At 44.1% G+C, this 18,353-nt stretch overlaps 1 protein-coding gene across 7 annotated transcripts in view; it reads left to right on the top strand.

The window, feature by feature from the left end:
- LOC129868293 (autism susceptibility gene 2 protein-like) overlaps window positions 1-18,353 on the top strand; it is a 560,243-nt gene that overhangs the window by 193,627 nt on the left and 348,263 nt on the right. The window contains exon 1 of one of the 7 annotated variants that reach the window (XM_055942137.1): window positions 2,066-3,059. The exons of the other annotated variants lie outside the window; for them this stretch is intronic. Within the exon in view, the coding sequence (XP_055798112.1) occupies window positions 3,012-3,059 (48 nt within the window). The 5' untranslated portion in view covers window positions 2,066-3,011. Of the gene's footprint in view, window positions 1-2,065; window positions 3,060-18,353 lie in introns of those variants that run through there. 7 annotated transcript variants of the gene reach the window in all.

Genomic DNA, 18,353 nt, shown 5'->3' with positions numbered 1-18,353 from the left:
CACACTAATACAGACTAACACAGACCAATACAAACTAACACAGACTAACACACACTAATACACATTAACACACACTAATACAGACTAACACACACTAATACAGACTAACACAGACTAACACAGACTAACACACACTAATACAGACTAACACAGACTAAAAGCACGGTCCATGCTCTTTTTTCTCTTTCTCTATGGCCTGCTTAGAGCTGTGTACTCTGTGTATTGTGCATCATGCCCTATTCTATTGCTAAGGCACACCAGTCTGTGGATGGAATGGCTGCTGTGTGTTCTTTTGTTCTCTGGTGATTCAAGCACAGTGCTGGCCGCGGGGCGCATAGCCAAGCGTGTGCATGTGTCTGTGGGAAGGGAGCGGGTAGGCAGGCAGCGAGGACTGTCACTATGCATTTCAGGCACTGTGGACTCCCTGTACAAAATACAAGGCCTGGATGAGGAGCCAACACAGCCCGAGGGTCCGTTGGTATACCCCCCCTGTGTTTAGAACATCCCCAGTGATGACCTAAGCCCACCTGACAAGAGTTTACTGCGTAGGCCTGGAAACAGAACCCATACCGTATGGTGCTCAACTGTTTTGTTTGTTTGTTTTTGCAGTTTGGGGTGAAAATGTGTCCCTTGAAGATGAATATGTAAAAAAAAATGGAGCCTGCAGAGGCTATTGTCCCAAGTGAACCCACATTTTGGGGTCTGAGTGTGCTTATTTATCACGACTTCCACCGAAGGTGGTTCCTCTCCCTGTTCGGGCGGCGCTCAGCGGTGGCCTACTAGCCATCACCGATCCATGTTTCCTTTAGGTTCATTCACACCTGGTTTTCATTTGCTTTCATTTCTGTGTGTATATTTACCCCTGTTTCCCCGCTTAGGTTTGTTCAGGATTATTTTTCACGTTGCTTGTGGAGGCTTTCCTCAGTGTATTTCGCGTGTGGTTATTATAGTAAGGTGCGTTGTGTTTTTGCGTCTTACGGGAGTACTGTTAGTTCCCATTGTTTTGGGGTATTGTACTGTACAGTGATTTTTGACTTGCCCTGATTAAAAGATATACGCTACACTGACATGTCTGCTCTCCTGGGTTTGACTCCCCACCTACCTTCAGTGCGTAAACGCAACATTATTGCTTTATCGTATATAAAACATTGTTAGCCTTTTCTTTACAACATTACAATTTATATTTGGCTTTTAAACCTGTGAACTTCAATCACCTTTCAAATATTGCGCTATGTACTCTCTTTCACTGAAATGCATCCTAGCTTGTCCCGAAAGACGGCCTCTCAGCTTCTCCTTGGATAATAACTCAACTCAAGCTTTTGTTATTATGGTGCATCTCACTAATATTGTTTGTAGATACATGCACTATTTGTGTGTAGTGACGGATGGATTGCCTTCCAACAGAGTTGTTACTGTTTCAGGTTGTGTTGCCAAATGTGGATAATTCTCCTGGGATAAAGGACCCTATTATAGCTGGCAAGTACTTCACACCGCTGTCCCAGATGACATAATTATATACACAAGAAGCTGTGTGTGAGTTATCCTAACCTGATGTGCTACTAGGGAGAGTGACAGAATGTAAACACAGGCAGGGTGGCCCGCTGGCCTAATCTGAGCTGTGTGTTCGTGGTCATTTTTAGACTTCTTGTACTCTTCCTCCTACAGTACAGACAAGACTAGGGGGACTGGGATGTCATAACCAACTGAGTGAATGTTTATACGGTGTTTGAAGATGGCATACTGGATAGTAGAGCAATTTCAATACCTTTTTTTTTAAGAACAAGTCTGTTGAATCAAAGTCCAGTGGTGAAGAAAATGTCAAATACACTACTAGAGATCTATGGAGAAATGACAAAGGGCTTCCTTTATAAGAAGAGAACAGCAACTAAAGCAATATAAAAAAGGGGTTAAATGAGAAAGAGCTCTATACACAGGGAATAACAGAGAGAGCCAAGGAGAGAGAACAAATATGTTGAATAAAGGGGAGGAATAAAAGAGAGAGAGCGAGAGAGAGAGAGAGACAAAGCGGGAGAAAGCGGGAGGAGAGAGAGAGACAAAGCGGGAGGAGAGAGAGAAACAAAGCGGGAGGAGAGAGAGAGACAAAGCGGGAGAAAGCGGGAGGAGAGAGAGAGACAAAGCGGGAGGAGAGAGAGAGGCAAACGAGAGAAAATGGGTTGGGCAGTGAGCAGAGAGGAGGAGGTTGCTACAGTAGTGTGTGTAGTCAGAGGCGAGGACGAGGACAACAAGAGGACAGAACACCCTTCTTACTGTCATATGCCAATAGGGATGAACACACAGCTAAAGTCCATTTGAGGAGAGCTGCTGTCAGACTGCCAAGCCAGCTACGCCACACACACACACACACACACACCACACACACACCACGCCAGAGAGAGAAAGGTTGAGCGAGACGGGAGGAAGCATAGAGGGTAGAAGAGAGGGACAGAGAAAGAGGGAGTGAGAGAGAGAAGCAGGAGCAAACAGAGAGGATAAAGAACAACACAACCAGGAGCAAGCAGAGAGGATAAAGACCAACACAACCAGGAGCAAGCAGAGAGGATAAAGAACAACACAACCAGGAGCAAGCAGAGAGGATAAAGAACAACACAACCAGGATCAAGCAGAGAGGATAAAGAACAACACAACCAGGAGCAAACAGAGAGGATAAAGAACAACACAACCAGGAGCAAGCAGAGAGGATAAAGACCAACACAACCAGGATCAAGCAGAGAGGATAAAGAACAACACAACCAGGATCAAGCAGAGAGGATAAAGAACAACACAACCAGGAGCAAGCAGAGAGGATAAAGAACAACACAACCAGGATCAAGCAGAGAGGATAAAGAACAACACAACCAGGAGAAAGAAGAAACTGGTGTTTTGGCTGTCTTCTAGCTGTGGGACCTTTTGGCTGGTTGCTGTTACTGTTTTTGATTCCTTTAGAAAAATACTTAACTTGTTCCCTTACCGTCGGCACACTGAGTCAGCCAGGGACAGCAGACGGAGGCAGGATGATCAAGTCCAGTTGGTTCTATGTCAAGTTCAAATACAACGAAAAGGTAAGTCAATGAGCTGTTGGTTTCTGCTTTGACTTGCTATTGGCTTCTGGCCAAAAGCTGTGCACTATATAGGGAAAATAGTCCCATTTGGGACATAGCCTTAGCTTCTGACCTTCAGCATCTAGCCATAACTTATGTCTCTAATGGGATGTCTGGCACACTTATCAAAACTCTGGTAGCGATTTGTTGTTGCTGACAATCCTGCTTTTGCAACCCAGGAGACCGTTTTTAAGTTGCTCATACATTATTGAACATCATGTCTTACCAGTATTTTGAGACCATGAATATTCTATCCTTTTTCCATGTCTCTCATGGCTGTGTGGATTTTAAATGCCGACTTCAACATATGTCCATACATTTGAAAGTAGGGCTAAATAGGAATATGGCTTATATCATTTTGACCATGGGAATTTTGTCTTGAGATATTTACCATCATGTGTACATAGATTGACATGTATTTATTCTTATGGATCCCACTTTCATTCAGTTTCAATCTCTCACAGCTACAGCTAGGGCTCGACCCTCTCCTGTGGGGGGCAAGGTGTTGAAGTATTAATGCTGAGGAGTAATACTGTACCATCCCCTGTCCACACTCAGGCTAATGAGATGGACCTGGCAGAAGGTGTGCTTTGCTTATAGATGGGGTTACTGCATGTGTAAAGAGGGTGCTGTGTGTGTATAGAGTTCTCTTGTAGTAACCAAGACCCGAGCCAGGGCCCAGCACTTTGTCAAGCAGCCTGCCGCCTGGCCAGACTAACAGACAGATAGACAGCCAGACAGTCAGTGAGTCAGGCAGACAGACATCCGTCAACCTTTTCCTCAGACTGCTAAGGAAACCAGGCGATCAGGTTCTCTGAGTTGTGTCAGGTGTCTGTGTGGCTGGAGCCTCATCTCCTTACCTAAACAAAGTCCTAGGATTGTCCTGCTTGTATAGGTTCACATTTGTCCTCTGACCTTTTAGCGGATGTTTTAATGTACTGGTACTGGTACTAACTTACACACAGAGTATGATGCCTATGTGCTGTTGTATGCCTGTGCTGCTGTAGTCTGACTCAAAATAGCGGTAAAAAAAGTGAAGCTGTGCCAAGTTGCCTCATGGGAGCATCTGTTGACACCTGAGGGCTCTGTTTCTGCCTGCTACACAGCTGCCATTTTGTGTCTGCTCTGACCTGCATGGAGGAGGATGTCATGTCTGCCTGTGTAGTAATGGCCTGGTGACCACCATCACAGTCATCTCCTCTCATCATGGTCCTCTGTAATAATAATAATACTGCATTGAATTATAATGCGCATTTCATTGAAAAACAATCTCAAAGTGCAACTGTAGCTCAGTTGGTGGCGGTTGCAACACCAGTGTATTGGGTTTGATTCCCGGAACCAACCGTATGTAAAGGATATGAACCTGGGTCTCCCACGGGAGCAACCAACACCTTAGACCATTAGACCAAGATGAAATCCCCTTCTGGGCTGAGGGCAGACACAGGTTTTGAAGTTTGCAGGTGGAGCTACCTAATCACGTGACCATAACCAATTAATGTCCGCTACACCAGCATGACTGTAAGTTGCTTTGGATAAAAGTGTCTGTTAAATGGCATATATTATTATTTATTATTATTCTTGCAGCCCTTAGCGCTTCGCCACAGATAGAACAATGAAACCCATATTTCACCTGATGTATAAGTGTGCAGCATTTGTTTGGCGTTTCCACTCACTACCAAATATGGTGATAAGAGGAAACTCAGTGGCTGGCAGTGGGAGAAGATGGATTTTGGCCGACATTCTGCACATTTTCTCATCAATGAAATATTTGATCTCCATAAAGTTTTCTGTTTCCAGAACTAGAATATGTTGCTAACAGAGTGGACTGTGTTTTGTAGAGTTTACCCTTTGCCAAAGTTTTTACAAATTGCATTGTTTAGAAGGAGTGCAAGTGTAACGGCGTTCCTCCTCTTCATACGAAGAGGAGGAGTAGTGATTCGACCAACGTGCAGCGGGTTGTGAATACATAATGATTTATTAGACAGACGACGAAACACGAAAACAAACACTTGGAATGATTTACAAAATAACAAAACAACGTAGACTGACCTGAACTTAAGAACTTACATGTAACACGCAGAACGCAAGAACAGGGAAAAAACAGACTACACAAAAACCGAACGAACAAACATACCGAAACAGTCCCGTGTGGCGCAACATACACAGACACGGAAGACAACCACCCACAACGAACACTGTGAAACAACCTACCTTAATATGACTCTCAATTAGAGGAAACGCCAAACACCTGCCTCTAATTGAGAGCCATACCAGGCAACCCTTAAACCAACATAGAAACAGAAAACATAGACTACCCACCCAAATTCACGCCCTGACCAATTAATCACATACCAAAACAACAGAAAACAGGTCAGAAACGTGACAGCAAGGGCAAAATGAGTTATTGCACATGCGCAATTCACGGAGTAGGCGTTCCCTAATGGGAATATGCAAATATATGCTAGAATGCGCAAATAGCATCTCACTAGCTCGTGCTTGGCTCTGCCCACCTCTTTGCCTGTTCTGCCCACTATGATTCATTTACTCCCATCGACAGGCTCTGGTCTATCTTGAGTTAGTTATAAAAAATCTTTGGCTACGCTACACAGACTTTGTGTGCGCCACGCTGGAGACGAGTTAAGGGAACCATGACAACCGGATGACTGCGTCAAGCCGCACTAGCCGGGTGGAACAGTGGAAGGATAAGAGTGCAGCTAGCTACTCATTCATTAATTTCCACTCTACCAGCCATCCTTCCATTAGAATCAGAAAAAATGAAGTGTGAACATTTCCACTTCGCAGTTGATTAAGGGAAGAGGGTGAAATACCATGAACCGAGACGGAAAGAGACGAGATGCTCAGGCTTATGTACTGATATGTATCAGAAATCTTATGAAGAGTAGGGAAAAGGAAATCATGGTTTGACAGATCGCTGGGCTCATTGAATTATGGAAATGTCTTATTTAGCTCACTATCGTATCGAGTTTCAATATATAGATCTGAAAAATTACACAATTTTGACAGCCTGTACAATATTTTTGTCTTCCTTTTACCCTGTGTTTTTGCTCTCTTTAAACTGTACTGTGTGTGTGTGTGTGTGTGTGTGTGTGTGTGTGTGTGTGTGTGTGTGTGTGTGTGTGTGTGTGTGTGTGTGTGTGTGTGTGTGTGTGTGTGTGTGTGTGTGTGTGTGTGTGTGTGTGTGTGTCAGCATGCATTGACTGTTGATGAAAGGACTTTTGCCTTTGCTGCCTTTGCTGCTCCCGGCAGTGCTGGCTGTGCTTTCCAAATGCCTGTTTGATTGACAACTGGCCTCTCAGCGGTATGTGAATAGGAAGTGACCTTAAACAAGCAGGTTCAGCAGCTCTGTAGTTTGACTGACTGCCTGTTTTCCTTTCCCGGACTCTGACGTGAGTGGGTGGGTGAATGAGACAGTGACGGAGAGACGGAAGGCGAGTTAGCTGTTGGCTGCAGTGCTGAGGGGGGGCTGAGTGAATGAGATGGCCATGAGACGAGGGGAACCGGGGGAGGTGGGGTGGGCTAGCTCCTGGCTGTAGAGCTGAGGGGTCACTCAGACTGGGGAGTGGGTAATTACTACCCCTGTGTGTGGGCTCAGGTCCTGGAGAGAGGAGGAGGGTGGGTGGAGGAGAAAGGGAGGATGGAGGAGGGGTGGAAGGTGGGTTACATTCCGTGCAGTGGAAGGAGACTACTGTAGCTCTATTCTCTGTGTGGGCTCTTTGTCCTCTCTTTCTCTGTGTGTGTCTTTGAGCTGCTGTTACCAGCCAGGGCCCACAGAAGGTGAGCAGTGAGCACCAGCCCCTTGGACTCACTCACACTGGGCTAATTCAGTGTTACACACACAGGGCCATGTGTAAATAGTAGGACCATGGAGAGAGGAGGCCTCTCTCTCTCTCTCTCTCTCTATCTCCCTTTCTCTCTCTCTCTCTCACTCTCTCTCTCTGTCTCTCCCTCTCTCTCATCTGTTAACATTTTTATTTTTTATTTTTGAAGCACACATGTTTCCGCACGGACCCTTTTAAGCGCAGAACACAACACGGAACACAGCGACAGATAATGCTTGCGCCTTTACATGAAACCCCTTTACATCGCTGAAGACAGCATGCCTCTAGCCAAAATCAAGTAAAAGTTATGCCAAATATTACCAGAGCTATGGTTTTTATTTCTGCCACAGATTTATGTGCATATTGCGGGCTAGCTAGCAACCTGATAACTTCAGGATCAATGGAAAGGCCTAAAATGTGCAAACTCTGCCCACCTGGGGCAACGGGCCATGCAAAAACATACTCACCCAGTGAGAGAGAGAGGGTGTGGGAAGGAGGGAGAGTGTGTAGGCCTATATGAGTAAAGTTATCTGAACAGTACAGATGGTTATAGTGTTTTCATAACATTGTTATACAAGTTTAAAAGCTCTTTGTTATTTAGAATGCCTGAAGCTTTAACAATACTTAAAGCTGTGTGTGTGTGTGTGTGTGTGTGTGTGTGTGTGTGTGTGTGTGTGTGTGTGTGTGTGTGTGTGTGTGTGTGTGTGTGTGTGTGTGTGTGTGTGTGTGTGTGTGTGTGTGTGTGTGTGTGTGTGTGTGTGTGTGTGTGTGTGCTGTACTCAAGTGTTAAACTTCAAGAACATTCATACGACTACTGAAACATTGGGAGCATTAATAGCTGGATGTTACAGTGACTTCTGTGTGGTTTATGATGAAAATTGCTAGTAAAACATGATTTTGTGTTTCTGTCTTTACAATCTAATCATAGTATACCTGCAACTCAATGCACTGCTTTTTAAATGGAAAAAGCTTTCTTAAGGGCCATATTTGAAATAAAAACATTTATTACTTAACTAATGGCATTATTAAAATGAACTAACGCCATTCATTTGATTAATTATTTTAATTGTTTGACAGCCCTATTACAAACATAATGAGAGAGGTTGTCGCATAATGTCTAGTTAGGAACAATCGCTTTTGTTAGTGCTGTCTTTATTTACACCAAAGGATATTATAGCTGTCCTTGGTTGGATGATGTTCCTTGTTTGGAGCTTGCTTTATTTATCTCATTTAATACACCTCTTATCCCTCCCTCCCTCCCTCCTTCCCCCCTCACTCTCTAGGTGTAATCACATCCCTGAGCTGTTTCATGGATGAGGAAAATGCTTTAAACTACTTGAGAAAACCCTGCAATATGATGGTTCCAACTTTAATATGGATAATTACAGGGAATGTGTCTTGTTTATCCTCCTCTGTATTTACTGCCAGTGTGACAGGCTGTGTTAGATGGTTGGAGAATACAGGGAGGTAGAGCATCAAAATGACTATAATGACAATAGCAACCGCTAAGTGGGGTGTGGGTTGGATTTATGGGTGAACATTGTCCTCCATTATGGAGAGACATAGTAGGCACTAGCTCACTGGCTCTCAGGTTTATACTGACCATGGAAGTATAAGCAGTGAAAGAGATCTTGAATTATTGACAGACTTCTTTATTTTTCCAAGTCTGTGATCTATCATCTAACTCCAGTACCTCCGCAGGCTTCAACATCATAGTGCCCTCCAAGCTCATCACTAAGCTCAGGGCCCTGGTTCTGAACCCCGCGCTGTACAACTTGGTCCTGGACTTCCTGAAGGGCTGACCCTAGGTGGTGAAGGTAGACAACAACACCTCCGCTATGCTGATCTTCAACATGGAGGCCCCAAAAGGGTGCGTGCTCAGCCCCCTTCTGTACTCCCGGTTCACCCATGACTGCTTGGCCATGCACGTCTCCAACTCAATCATTAAGTTGGTAGACAACACAACGACAAGACAGCCTACAGGGAGGAGGTGAGTGCCCCGGCAGAGTGCCAAGAAAATAACCTCTCTCTTAATGTCAACAAAAAGAAGGAGCTGATCGTGGACTTCAGGAGACAGCAGAGGGAGAATGCCCCTATCTGGGGCCACAGTGGAGATTGTGAAAAGCTTCAAGTTCCTTGGCGTGTACATCACTGACAACCTGAAATGGTCCATCCACACAGACAATGTGGTGAAGAAGGCGCAACAGCGCAACAGTGCCTCTTCAACCTCAGGAGGCTGAATACATTTGTCTTATCCCCTAAGACCCTTATGAACCTCTACAGATGCACCATTGAGAGCATCCTGTCGGGCTGCATCACTGCCTGGTACGGCAACTGCACCGTCCGCAACCGCAGGGCTCTCCGGAGGGTGGTGTGGTCAGCCCAACGCATCACCGTGGGGCACACTGCTTGTCCTCCAGGACATCTACACCACCCGGTGTCACAGGAATGCCAAGAAGATCACGGCCTGTTCACCCCGCTACCATCTAGAGGGTGGAGACAGTACAGGTGCATCAAAGTTGGGACCGAGAGACTGAAAAACAGCTTCTTTCTCCAGGCCATGAGACTGTTAGTCACCACTAGCCGGCCTCTGCACGGTACCCTGCCTTGAACTTTACCCCTGTTTATAGCCGTCTACCACCCGGTACTCAATCCTGCACCTGTTGTCCTATGTGCATAGTCATTGAACACTGGTCACTATAATCATATTTACATACTGTTTTACCCACTTTATATGTACTGTATATACTGTATTTTGAGCTTACCAGGTCTGACCAGGTCTGACCAGGTCTGAACAGGTCTGAACAGGTCTGAACAGGTCTGAACAGGTCTGAACAGGTCTGAACAGGTCTGAACAGGTCTGAACAGGTCTGAACAGGTGATTTGGCCAAAAGCATATTTTTTTTACCACATTTTCTCCCTTGCCTCATCTTTGCGACTTCTCAATGGGCTCGGGAGAGGCAAAGGTCGAGTCATGCGTCCTCCGAAACATGACCCGCCTGGCCACCTACTTCTTATCATGTCAGACGGACCAATGTGTCAGAGGACTACAGCTTGCAGGTGCCCGGCCCTGTCACAAGTAGTCGCTAGAGCACGATGAGCCAAGGAAAGCTCCACCGGCCTAACCTTCCCCTACACCAGATGGCACTGGGCCAATTGTGCACCGTCCTATGGGGCTCCTGCTCATGGCCGGTTGTGACACAGCCGGGATCGAACCGCAGGTGCTTTTGAACGCTGCACCACCCAGGGCCCCCTATGTATACTGTATAGTCATGGCTCAGAGAGTATTCATACCCCTTGACTTTTTACACATTTTGTTTTGTCACAGCTTGAATTTAAAATGGATTCAATTAAAATAATGTGTCACTGGCCTACACACAATTCCTTTAATGTCAAAGTGGAATTTGTTTTTAGACATTTTTACAAATGAATTAAAAATGATAATCTGAAATGTCTTGAGTCAATAAGTATTCAACTCTTTCTTATGGAAATCCTAAATATGTTCAGGAGTACAAATTTGATTAACAAGTCACATAATAAGTTGCATGGACTCACTCTGTTTGCAATAATAGTTTTTAACATGATTTTTGAATAACTACCTCATCTCTTTACCCCACACATACAATTATCTGTAAGGTCCCTCATTCGAGCAGTGATTTCCAACACAGATTCAACCACAAAGACCAGGGAGGTTTTTCAAAGCTTCGTGTAGAAGGGCACCTATTGGTATATAAGTAAAAAATATATATATTTAAAGTAGACATTGAATATCCCTTTAAGCATGGTGAAGTTATTAATTACATTTTGGATGCAGTATCAATACACTCAGTCACTACAAAGATACAGGCATCCTTCCTAACTCAGTTGCCGGAGAGGAAGGAAACCGCTCAGGGACGTCACCATGAGGCCAATGGTGACTTTAAAACAGTTTCAGATAGCTGTGATAGGAAAAACCTGCGGATGGATCAACAACATTGTAGTTACTCCACAATACTAACATAATTGACAGAGTGAAAAGAAGGAAGCCTGTATAGAATAAAAATATTCCAAAACATGCATCCTGTTTGCAACAAGGCACTAAATTAAAACTGAAAAAAATGTGGCAAAGAAATTAGCTTTAAGTCCTGAATACAAAGCGTTATGTTTGGGGCAAATCCAGCACAACACATCACTGATACCACTCTTCATATTGTCAAGCATGGTGGTGGCGGCACCTTGTCATCGGCAAGGACTTGGGAGCAAAGTCTTAGAGGAAAACCTGGTTCAGTCTGCTTTCCAACAGACACTGGGAGATGCAGGACAATAACCTAAAACACAAGGCCAAATATACACTTGAGTTGCTTACCAAGAAGACAGCTAATGAGTGGCCGAGTTACAGTTTTGACTTAAATCTGCATGAAAATCTATGGCAAGACTTGAAAATGGTTGCCTAGCAATGATCAACAACCAATTTGACAGAGAATTTGAAGAATTATTTAAATAATAAATTGCAAATATTGTACAATCCAGGTGTGCAAAGCTCTTAGAGGCTTGCTCAAAAAGACTCACAGCTGTAATTGCTGCCAAATGTGATTCTAAAATGTATTGACTCAAGGGTGTGAATGCTTAAGTAAATGAGATATTTATGTATTTTTTTTTCAATAAATGTGATAACATTTCTAAAAACATGTTTTCGCTTTGTCATTATTGGCTATTGTGTGTGGATGGTTGAGAATGTTTTTTTTTAAATCCATTTTGAATTTATGCTGTAACACAACAAAATGTAGAATAAGTCACTTTCTGAAAGCACTGTAACTACTGCAATACACACCTTTTCTATTCACATAGTGTCCATAATGTCTATACACACCATCATATACATATATATTTATGTTCCGGACTTTGAAATTGGTCTTTCTAATATTTATATATTTCTTAATTCCTTTGTTAAAGTTTGGGTGTATTTACGTGTATTGTTTTGTATTGCTGCACTGTTGGAGCTAGGAACATAAGCAGTTCACTACACCCGTGATAACATCTGCAAAGTATGTGGATGCGACCAATACAATTTTATTTTATGTAGCATTCAGAATTGAACTATACTCTTCAAGAATGCAACCCCTCCATTACAACTGGTACTGTTGATGGGCCATCTGCTGTACAACTCATTAGCCAACATGTACAACCCCGCTACATACACAACATTGTCTTCTCCTCAAATAATGAATACGTTTATCTTCATGAAACTTTTATTCCAGCCAGTCCACTCTCGGCAGAGTTTAATGAGAGTTTATTGGAGCGTTTTGTCAAGTTGAACTGATTTATGCTGAAAAGCAGAAGAAGTGGTAAGAGGCTTACAGAACTTCTGACCCCTTTCCTCTGTGGTAATTCACACAGCTTTTAAGAAAAGCCGCGTACTTAGTTTATACTCATTGAAATTCTAGGACCATGTTTCTGACTGCAGGGCAATTCCATGGTAATGGAATTATGCTGGGACTCAGATCTTTCACTTTAAAATGTATACCAAACAAAAAACAGCTCAATGCACAAGGACTACTTTTAACAATTTCTACTGAACATTTTACAAAAACACATTTACAGGAAGAACTGTGCAGATACAAAGTTTGGTAACAGAACTAAATTGAGGGAGATTTTACCATAATTATGTTACCAAACTTTGCATCTGCACAGTTTTTCCAGTAAATGTTTAAATGTTCTATTTACTGTGTAAATAGTTCAAAGTTGTCTTTGTGCATAGAGTTGTAGGGTTTGCTAAACTTTGAAAGCAATGGTTTTTGTTTGGCATACATTGTAATGTGAAAAATCGGAGTATCAGCATATTTCTGTTACTGTGGAATTGCCATGCGGCTAGCAAAGGGGATTACTGTTAACCCCGAGTGGTGCAGATGTTTCAAAGGCTGTACGGTGCAGCACACAGTGAGGAAGCATTGCACATTGCCTATAAACATCTGTCAAACAATAGGCCTTACCACACTACTGATAACATAAGCTCAGGGAGGAAACAGCATTTACTAGAAACAATGCTGATTTTTTTTTACAGTTGAGCGAACTGGATTTAAGGATTTCGTTTTTTATTCATTTTTCTAATAAAGTGATAAAAATAGGTTTAGGATGGTAACTTACAGTAGATCCCCTCAGTAGTCTTTAATGTTCACCCAAGCTCCATTGTCAGAGAATTGTTATTGTTGTCAGTATTGGACAATATCTGCTATCAAATTCATACTGTATAGCTCTTAATCACAGCAGCCATTACAGGAATTAAGTGTCTCTGGGCATTGATGTCTTTCATAATATGACAAACTTGTCTCAACTTCAAGTTCATAGCTAGCAACAGCCTTCAGTGCAAATGACAATGACTGTCTCCCTAAGTGAGTACTGAACCACAGTAGGAGGTTAAGTCAGACCATGTTTGGTAATGCTGGTGTCCTCTCATCCACTTCTCTGCCATGCTGTTGGCCTGCCTGTCTGGAAAGGTTACTATAAGCTTCACTCCGTTGATCTACGTGGGCGTGTAGGTGGAATGGGATTTTTGGAGCAGCGGACACTTTTTGTTAACATGATATCCTCACCGGTCATAGTCCTATTCAAACTGGGTGATAGCGTTTTTTTTTTTTTTTTTTTGTAATTTAATTTTGTGAAAGCAAGGAAGAGTCACCTTCCCTTGCTAGTAGTGGCTAGCTGGCTTTTGCTTGACTTAAAACATAGCAAGCAAGCTAGATTTTTTAGCTTCACACGTGAAATAATTAGATTTATAATAAAAAGAATTTGCCATGGCAAATATTCTTATACTTGCCGGTGTAACCTAAAACATTATCCTAGTTTAATATGCTGCTTGAGTATTCATTCCCATATCAGCTAAAAATAGAATGTCATCATGTTTTGGTCACAGAGAACAAAGCACATGACTAGCTAGTTGGCTACAGCAGGTTCTGCCATTTCACAATAGCCTGGAATCACTAGTTATTACTTCTAAACAAAATACCTGTTTGGTTGGTTTACTGTTTGAACTGTCGCTGAGATTATATTTGGTTATCAATAGAGAATAAGCTACTTTGATGAATCGTTTATATAGCCTATAGATCAGATCACAGAGCCAAGCTACAACACTGCCCCCACGGCTACGGAAGGAATGATACATTGCAACAGAAACAACAGAACGGCTGTGCTGTAACAGGACACTGACTGACACTCTCTAGTCTCTCTCTCTCTCACTCTGTTTCTAGTGGAGAGTGGATGGGCTGAATGTGGATTACTGAGTAATGACAGAGCCGAGAGTGGCTGGATCCTCAGTGCAGCCAACAAGAAACAAGGGCTTAGAGAGAATGGCAGGGTGATTGACAGCCAGCCCAGCCAACCGGGAATGACCAGTCCCTCTAACACGGCCTGCTACATCTCTCCTTTCATGACCACTAATCTGCACATTTATAGTCCATATCTATATAATATCATGTGTTCTGTCCTTATGTGACTGTTTCAAATCATAGAACAATTGCTTTATTCAGCCCTTTTTGGACCAATACTTTCACCCTTAAACCTGATATAAAATGTTTTAAATGGTTGTGCCCGCTGTAGTGAAGGTGTATGCCAGATAGAGAGGGAGTACTCTGTTCCGTCTTTTCAAAAGGTCCCGGTTTTAAAGATCATTACAGTGAAATTCCCTTTGGAATGCCTGGTCCGCTGGCTGTCTGCTGCTGGGTCCTGGGCTAAGCTCAGCTCCGGTTTCTCCCTGACTGAGCACTGGGATGGTTCCCATAGTTTAGCTGCCTTCTGACCCTGCATGGGCAGACCCTTGTACACAGGCTCAATGAGCCCTCTGTAGTCTCAGAAAACACACGTTGGTAAGCAAGTATGAGCGGACACACACACACACACACACACACACACACACACACACACACACACACACACACACACACACACACACACACACGCACACACACACACACACAGGGTCACCTCGCACACTCTGGCAGGCAATCAGAATGCTGCAGATCAGTGTGAGGATAGATCACATGCTCACAGACTGCTAGGGTAGGGAGGGCTCACAATCACTTTTTATCTGAATGAAAACTTCTGTAACTGTCTGGCAATAGCTGGCTATGCTAGCATTGTCCGGAAGAACTATCCTATGCTTTTCTCTGCCGCCCTGAATCAGTCACACACACAGATATATCCATACATAACTGCTTTCCTTCAAGAAGGTCCTAAGAGGAATGACATTCTTGCTTAAGATTGCATCAAGTTGCTTATCATGCATCATGCCAACTTAATCATGTCCATAGACTGCAAAGTCAGAAATAACCGCTAAACCTTTCCCAAAGTAAAAGAGAAGGAAAGAGAGAGAGAGAGAGAGAGAGATGGATGGAGTGAGTGAATAGAGAGAGAGAGAGAAGAGATGGATGGAGTGAGTGAAGAGAGAGAGAGAGAAGAGGTGGATGGAGTGAGTGAAGAGAGAGAGAAGAGGTGGATGGAGTGAGTGAAGAGAGAAAGAGAGAGAGAGAGAGAAGAGGTGGATGGAGTGAGTGAAGAGAGAGAGGGAGAGAGAGAGAGAGAGAGAGAAGAGGTGGATGGAGTGAGTGAAGAGAGAGAGAAGAGGTGGATGGAGTGAGTGAAGTGTGAGAGAGAGAGAGAGAGAGAGAGAGAGAAGAGGTGGATGGAGTGAGTGAAGAGAGAGAGAGAGAGAGAGAGAGAGAGAGAGAGAGAAGAGGTGGATGAAGTGTGTGAAGAGAGAGAGAGAGAGAAAGAGACAGATAGAGGAGAGTGTGCAATATATCAAAGCCAGGGAGCCATCTGTCAGCTTGGCCATTAAACAGCTGGTGGAGGAGATGCAAGATGTCTGAACAGAGACTGACAAGATGGGAGATGACAGGAAACAGATTTCCCTTTTCTTTTTTTTCTTCCCTCTCTCTGTGGAACGGCAGAGGAAACGGACCGTTGTCCGTCTGGGTGCTGTGAACGCTCCCTCCAGATGCTGCTACCGCTCCTCCCCTCCTCCCCCCTTTTCCTTCCCTCCCCTGCCCTCTCCTCTTACATGTTGTTGTTGATGTCATTGAAACATCCCATCATCCCTGTGGCACTGTCAGCCTGAGAGAGAGACAGGCAGTTTGTCTCTAGTATTCATTAGTTTGTTGTTTTAGTTAGTTTTGTTGGATTTTGTTTGTAGTCTTCAAAGTGTACCGTCACTGGGCACCTTTACTCATACAGACATTCTGTTGTCTGTGCTGTTCTTTCTATGGTTACTTAGTGTGCTGTTCTTTCTATGGTTACTTAGTGTGCTGTTCTTTCTATGGTTACTTAGTGTGCTGTTCTTTCTATGGTTACTTAGTGTGCTGTTTTTTCCCTTATTATTGGGTCAGGATGAAAGTAGAAAGCAGAATCTTTTAAGGTGTAGAATCCACTATTACCTGTTGATGGAGATAGTTCTTTTTTATGGGATTGTTTTGCAGCCTCAGATCACAATGCATATGGCCTGGATTATTTAGCTGGGATAATGGACCTACTGCTGATCTGCTGGATACAAATCTCTGCCTGCTGTTCATTTCATTCAACCATATGAAAATAAGGAATCTGAGTCAGTGTTAAGTTAGTTTTAAAAATGAGTACTTGGGCTAATGTTAATTAGTGTTCTATCATACCCTTGTTAGATCTCTGCTCTCCTTAGCTATTCCCCAATACCCCTTTGTGTTAATGTGAACCGGGGGGGGGGTTCTAAATAGGGCAACAGTGCACAAGGGTCTGGCTGACATCATTAAGCACATGTTCTGCTAGCTTAAAGCTGTTGAAATGCTGGTGGTGGAGTGTCTCTTCTTCCTCATCCCTCCCTCCCTCCCTCCCTCCCTCCCTCCCTCCCTCCCTCCCTCCCTCCCTCCCTCCCTCCCTCCCTCCCTCCCTCCCTCCCTCCACAGCACAGTGTAATGTGTGATCTCCATGACATTGGGCAGTGTAATACCATTATGGCCCTAATTGTCTAATCACTTTAATATGTGGCTGTGGCCCCTTCCACATGACAGGGCCAGGCCAGCCTAATAAACAGTAATTACGCTCCGCTGGAACCATCGCAGTTACCCGCAGGGGACGGCCTGTTTTTCTTTCCTTCTTTCTTTCTCTCTCTTTCGTTTTGATGGTGAGTGGAGAAAGAATGGCAGCTGCTGAGGCTGCGAAAGGTCACCTCGTAGTTTGCGGCACGTGTGAGCGAGGAAAAGAGCGAGTGAGAAAGACAGAGAGAAGGGGAGAAAAAGAGAGAGAGGGAGCGAGGGGAGAGAGAGAGGAAAGGGAAGGAGAGGGCGGGAGCAAGAGGAAGAAATAGAGGAAGAGAATGAATGGAGCAGACAAGATGAGCAGACAAGCTCATCTTCAGAGCTTCTCTCCCGGCTGTCAGATTGACAGGCCGCCTGGACACCTCATTCTCTGTGGAACAAGAACTTGACAAGACAAGCAGGAGCTGTCACTTTTCCACCAGGCCCTCTGTCTCTCTCTCTCCCTCTTTCCCTCTCCCCCCGTTCTCTGTCTATCTATCCCTCTTTCTTTCTTTCTTTCTTTCTCTCTCTCTCTCTCTCTCTCTCTCTCTCTCTCTCTCTCTCTCTCTCTCTCTCTCTCTCTCTCTTTCTCTTTCTCTCTATCTCTCTTGCTCTCTATCTCTCTCTTTCTCTTTGTGTGTCTTTCTCTCTCTCTGTCTCTCCGTATCTCTCTCCTCATGTGTCTGGGTAAGGGGAGGTGGAGAGGGTACATATCTGTGTGTGTGTATGTTTGTGTTTGTAGTTTCATGTTTTATGTTTTATGCACCCTAGTATTGGAATGAACCTGGGTGAACCACTCATTTCACAGCTCCCAATGGACTAGAAGGGATGTTTGTGTGTTTGAGTTTTTGTGGTGGTGGTGGGGGGCATAGCCGGGTGTGTGTACTCCCTATATCAGCTGAGAAACAAGACTGCTCTTCTTCAGTCTCTGATAACATACCCCCTATTCATTATTCATTATTCACCCCCCCCCCCCCCCCCCCCCCCCCCCAAGCGGCATAAACATAATAAGGTTAAGAATCGCCATGAACCACGTCTCGGCGGATCAAGAGGGGGAAAGGCGGGATGTCGGCCTTTATCTGCGCTACATCTTTTATTAATTGAGAGTGCTAGCGAGTCTCCCCGTGATCATTAATGCATGCAACGTGGAATAACGTATTTACATGTTCCCATGCATTATGCATGGCTAGGGAGGGGGCCGCCATGTTGTGTAGTAGAGGACCCTGTGTTCTCTCTCTGTGTGTGTGGAGGCATGCGTGTGCACTTGTGTGTGTGAATGTGTATCAGTCAGCTGATTTAGATTCAGCCCTGCTAACTTCACTACCTGCCAGGACTCTCCTGTCCTCTACTGGAGAGTGAGAGTGAGGAGGAAGTGTTGGACAACAAATGATGTTCCCTAG

The sequence above is a fragment of the Salvelinus fontinalis genome, chromosome 13 (assembly GCF_029448725.1).
Source record: "Salvelinus fontinalis isolate EN_2023a chromosome 13, ASM2944872v1, whole genome shotgun sequence".
NCBI classification, from domain to species: Eukaryota; Metazoa; Chordata; class Actinopteri; order Salmoniformes; family Salmonidae; genus Salvelinus; species Salvelinus fontinalis.
Note: the sequence above shows the minus strand (reverse complement) of the source record. Positions and strands in the feature narration are given on the sequence as shown.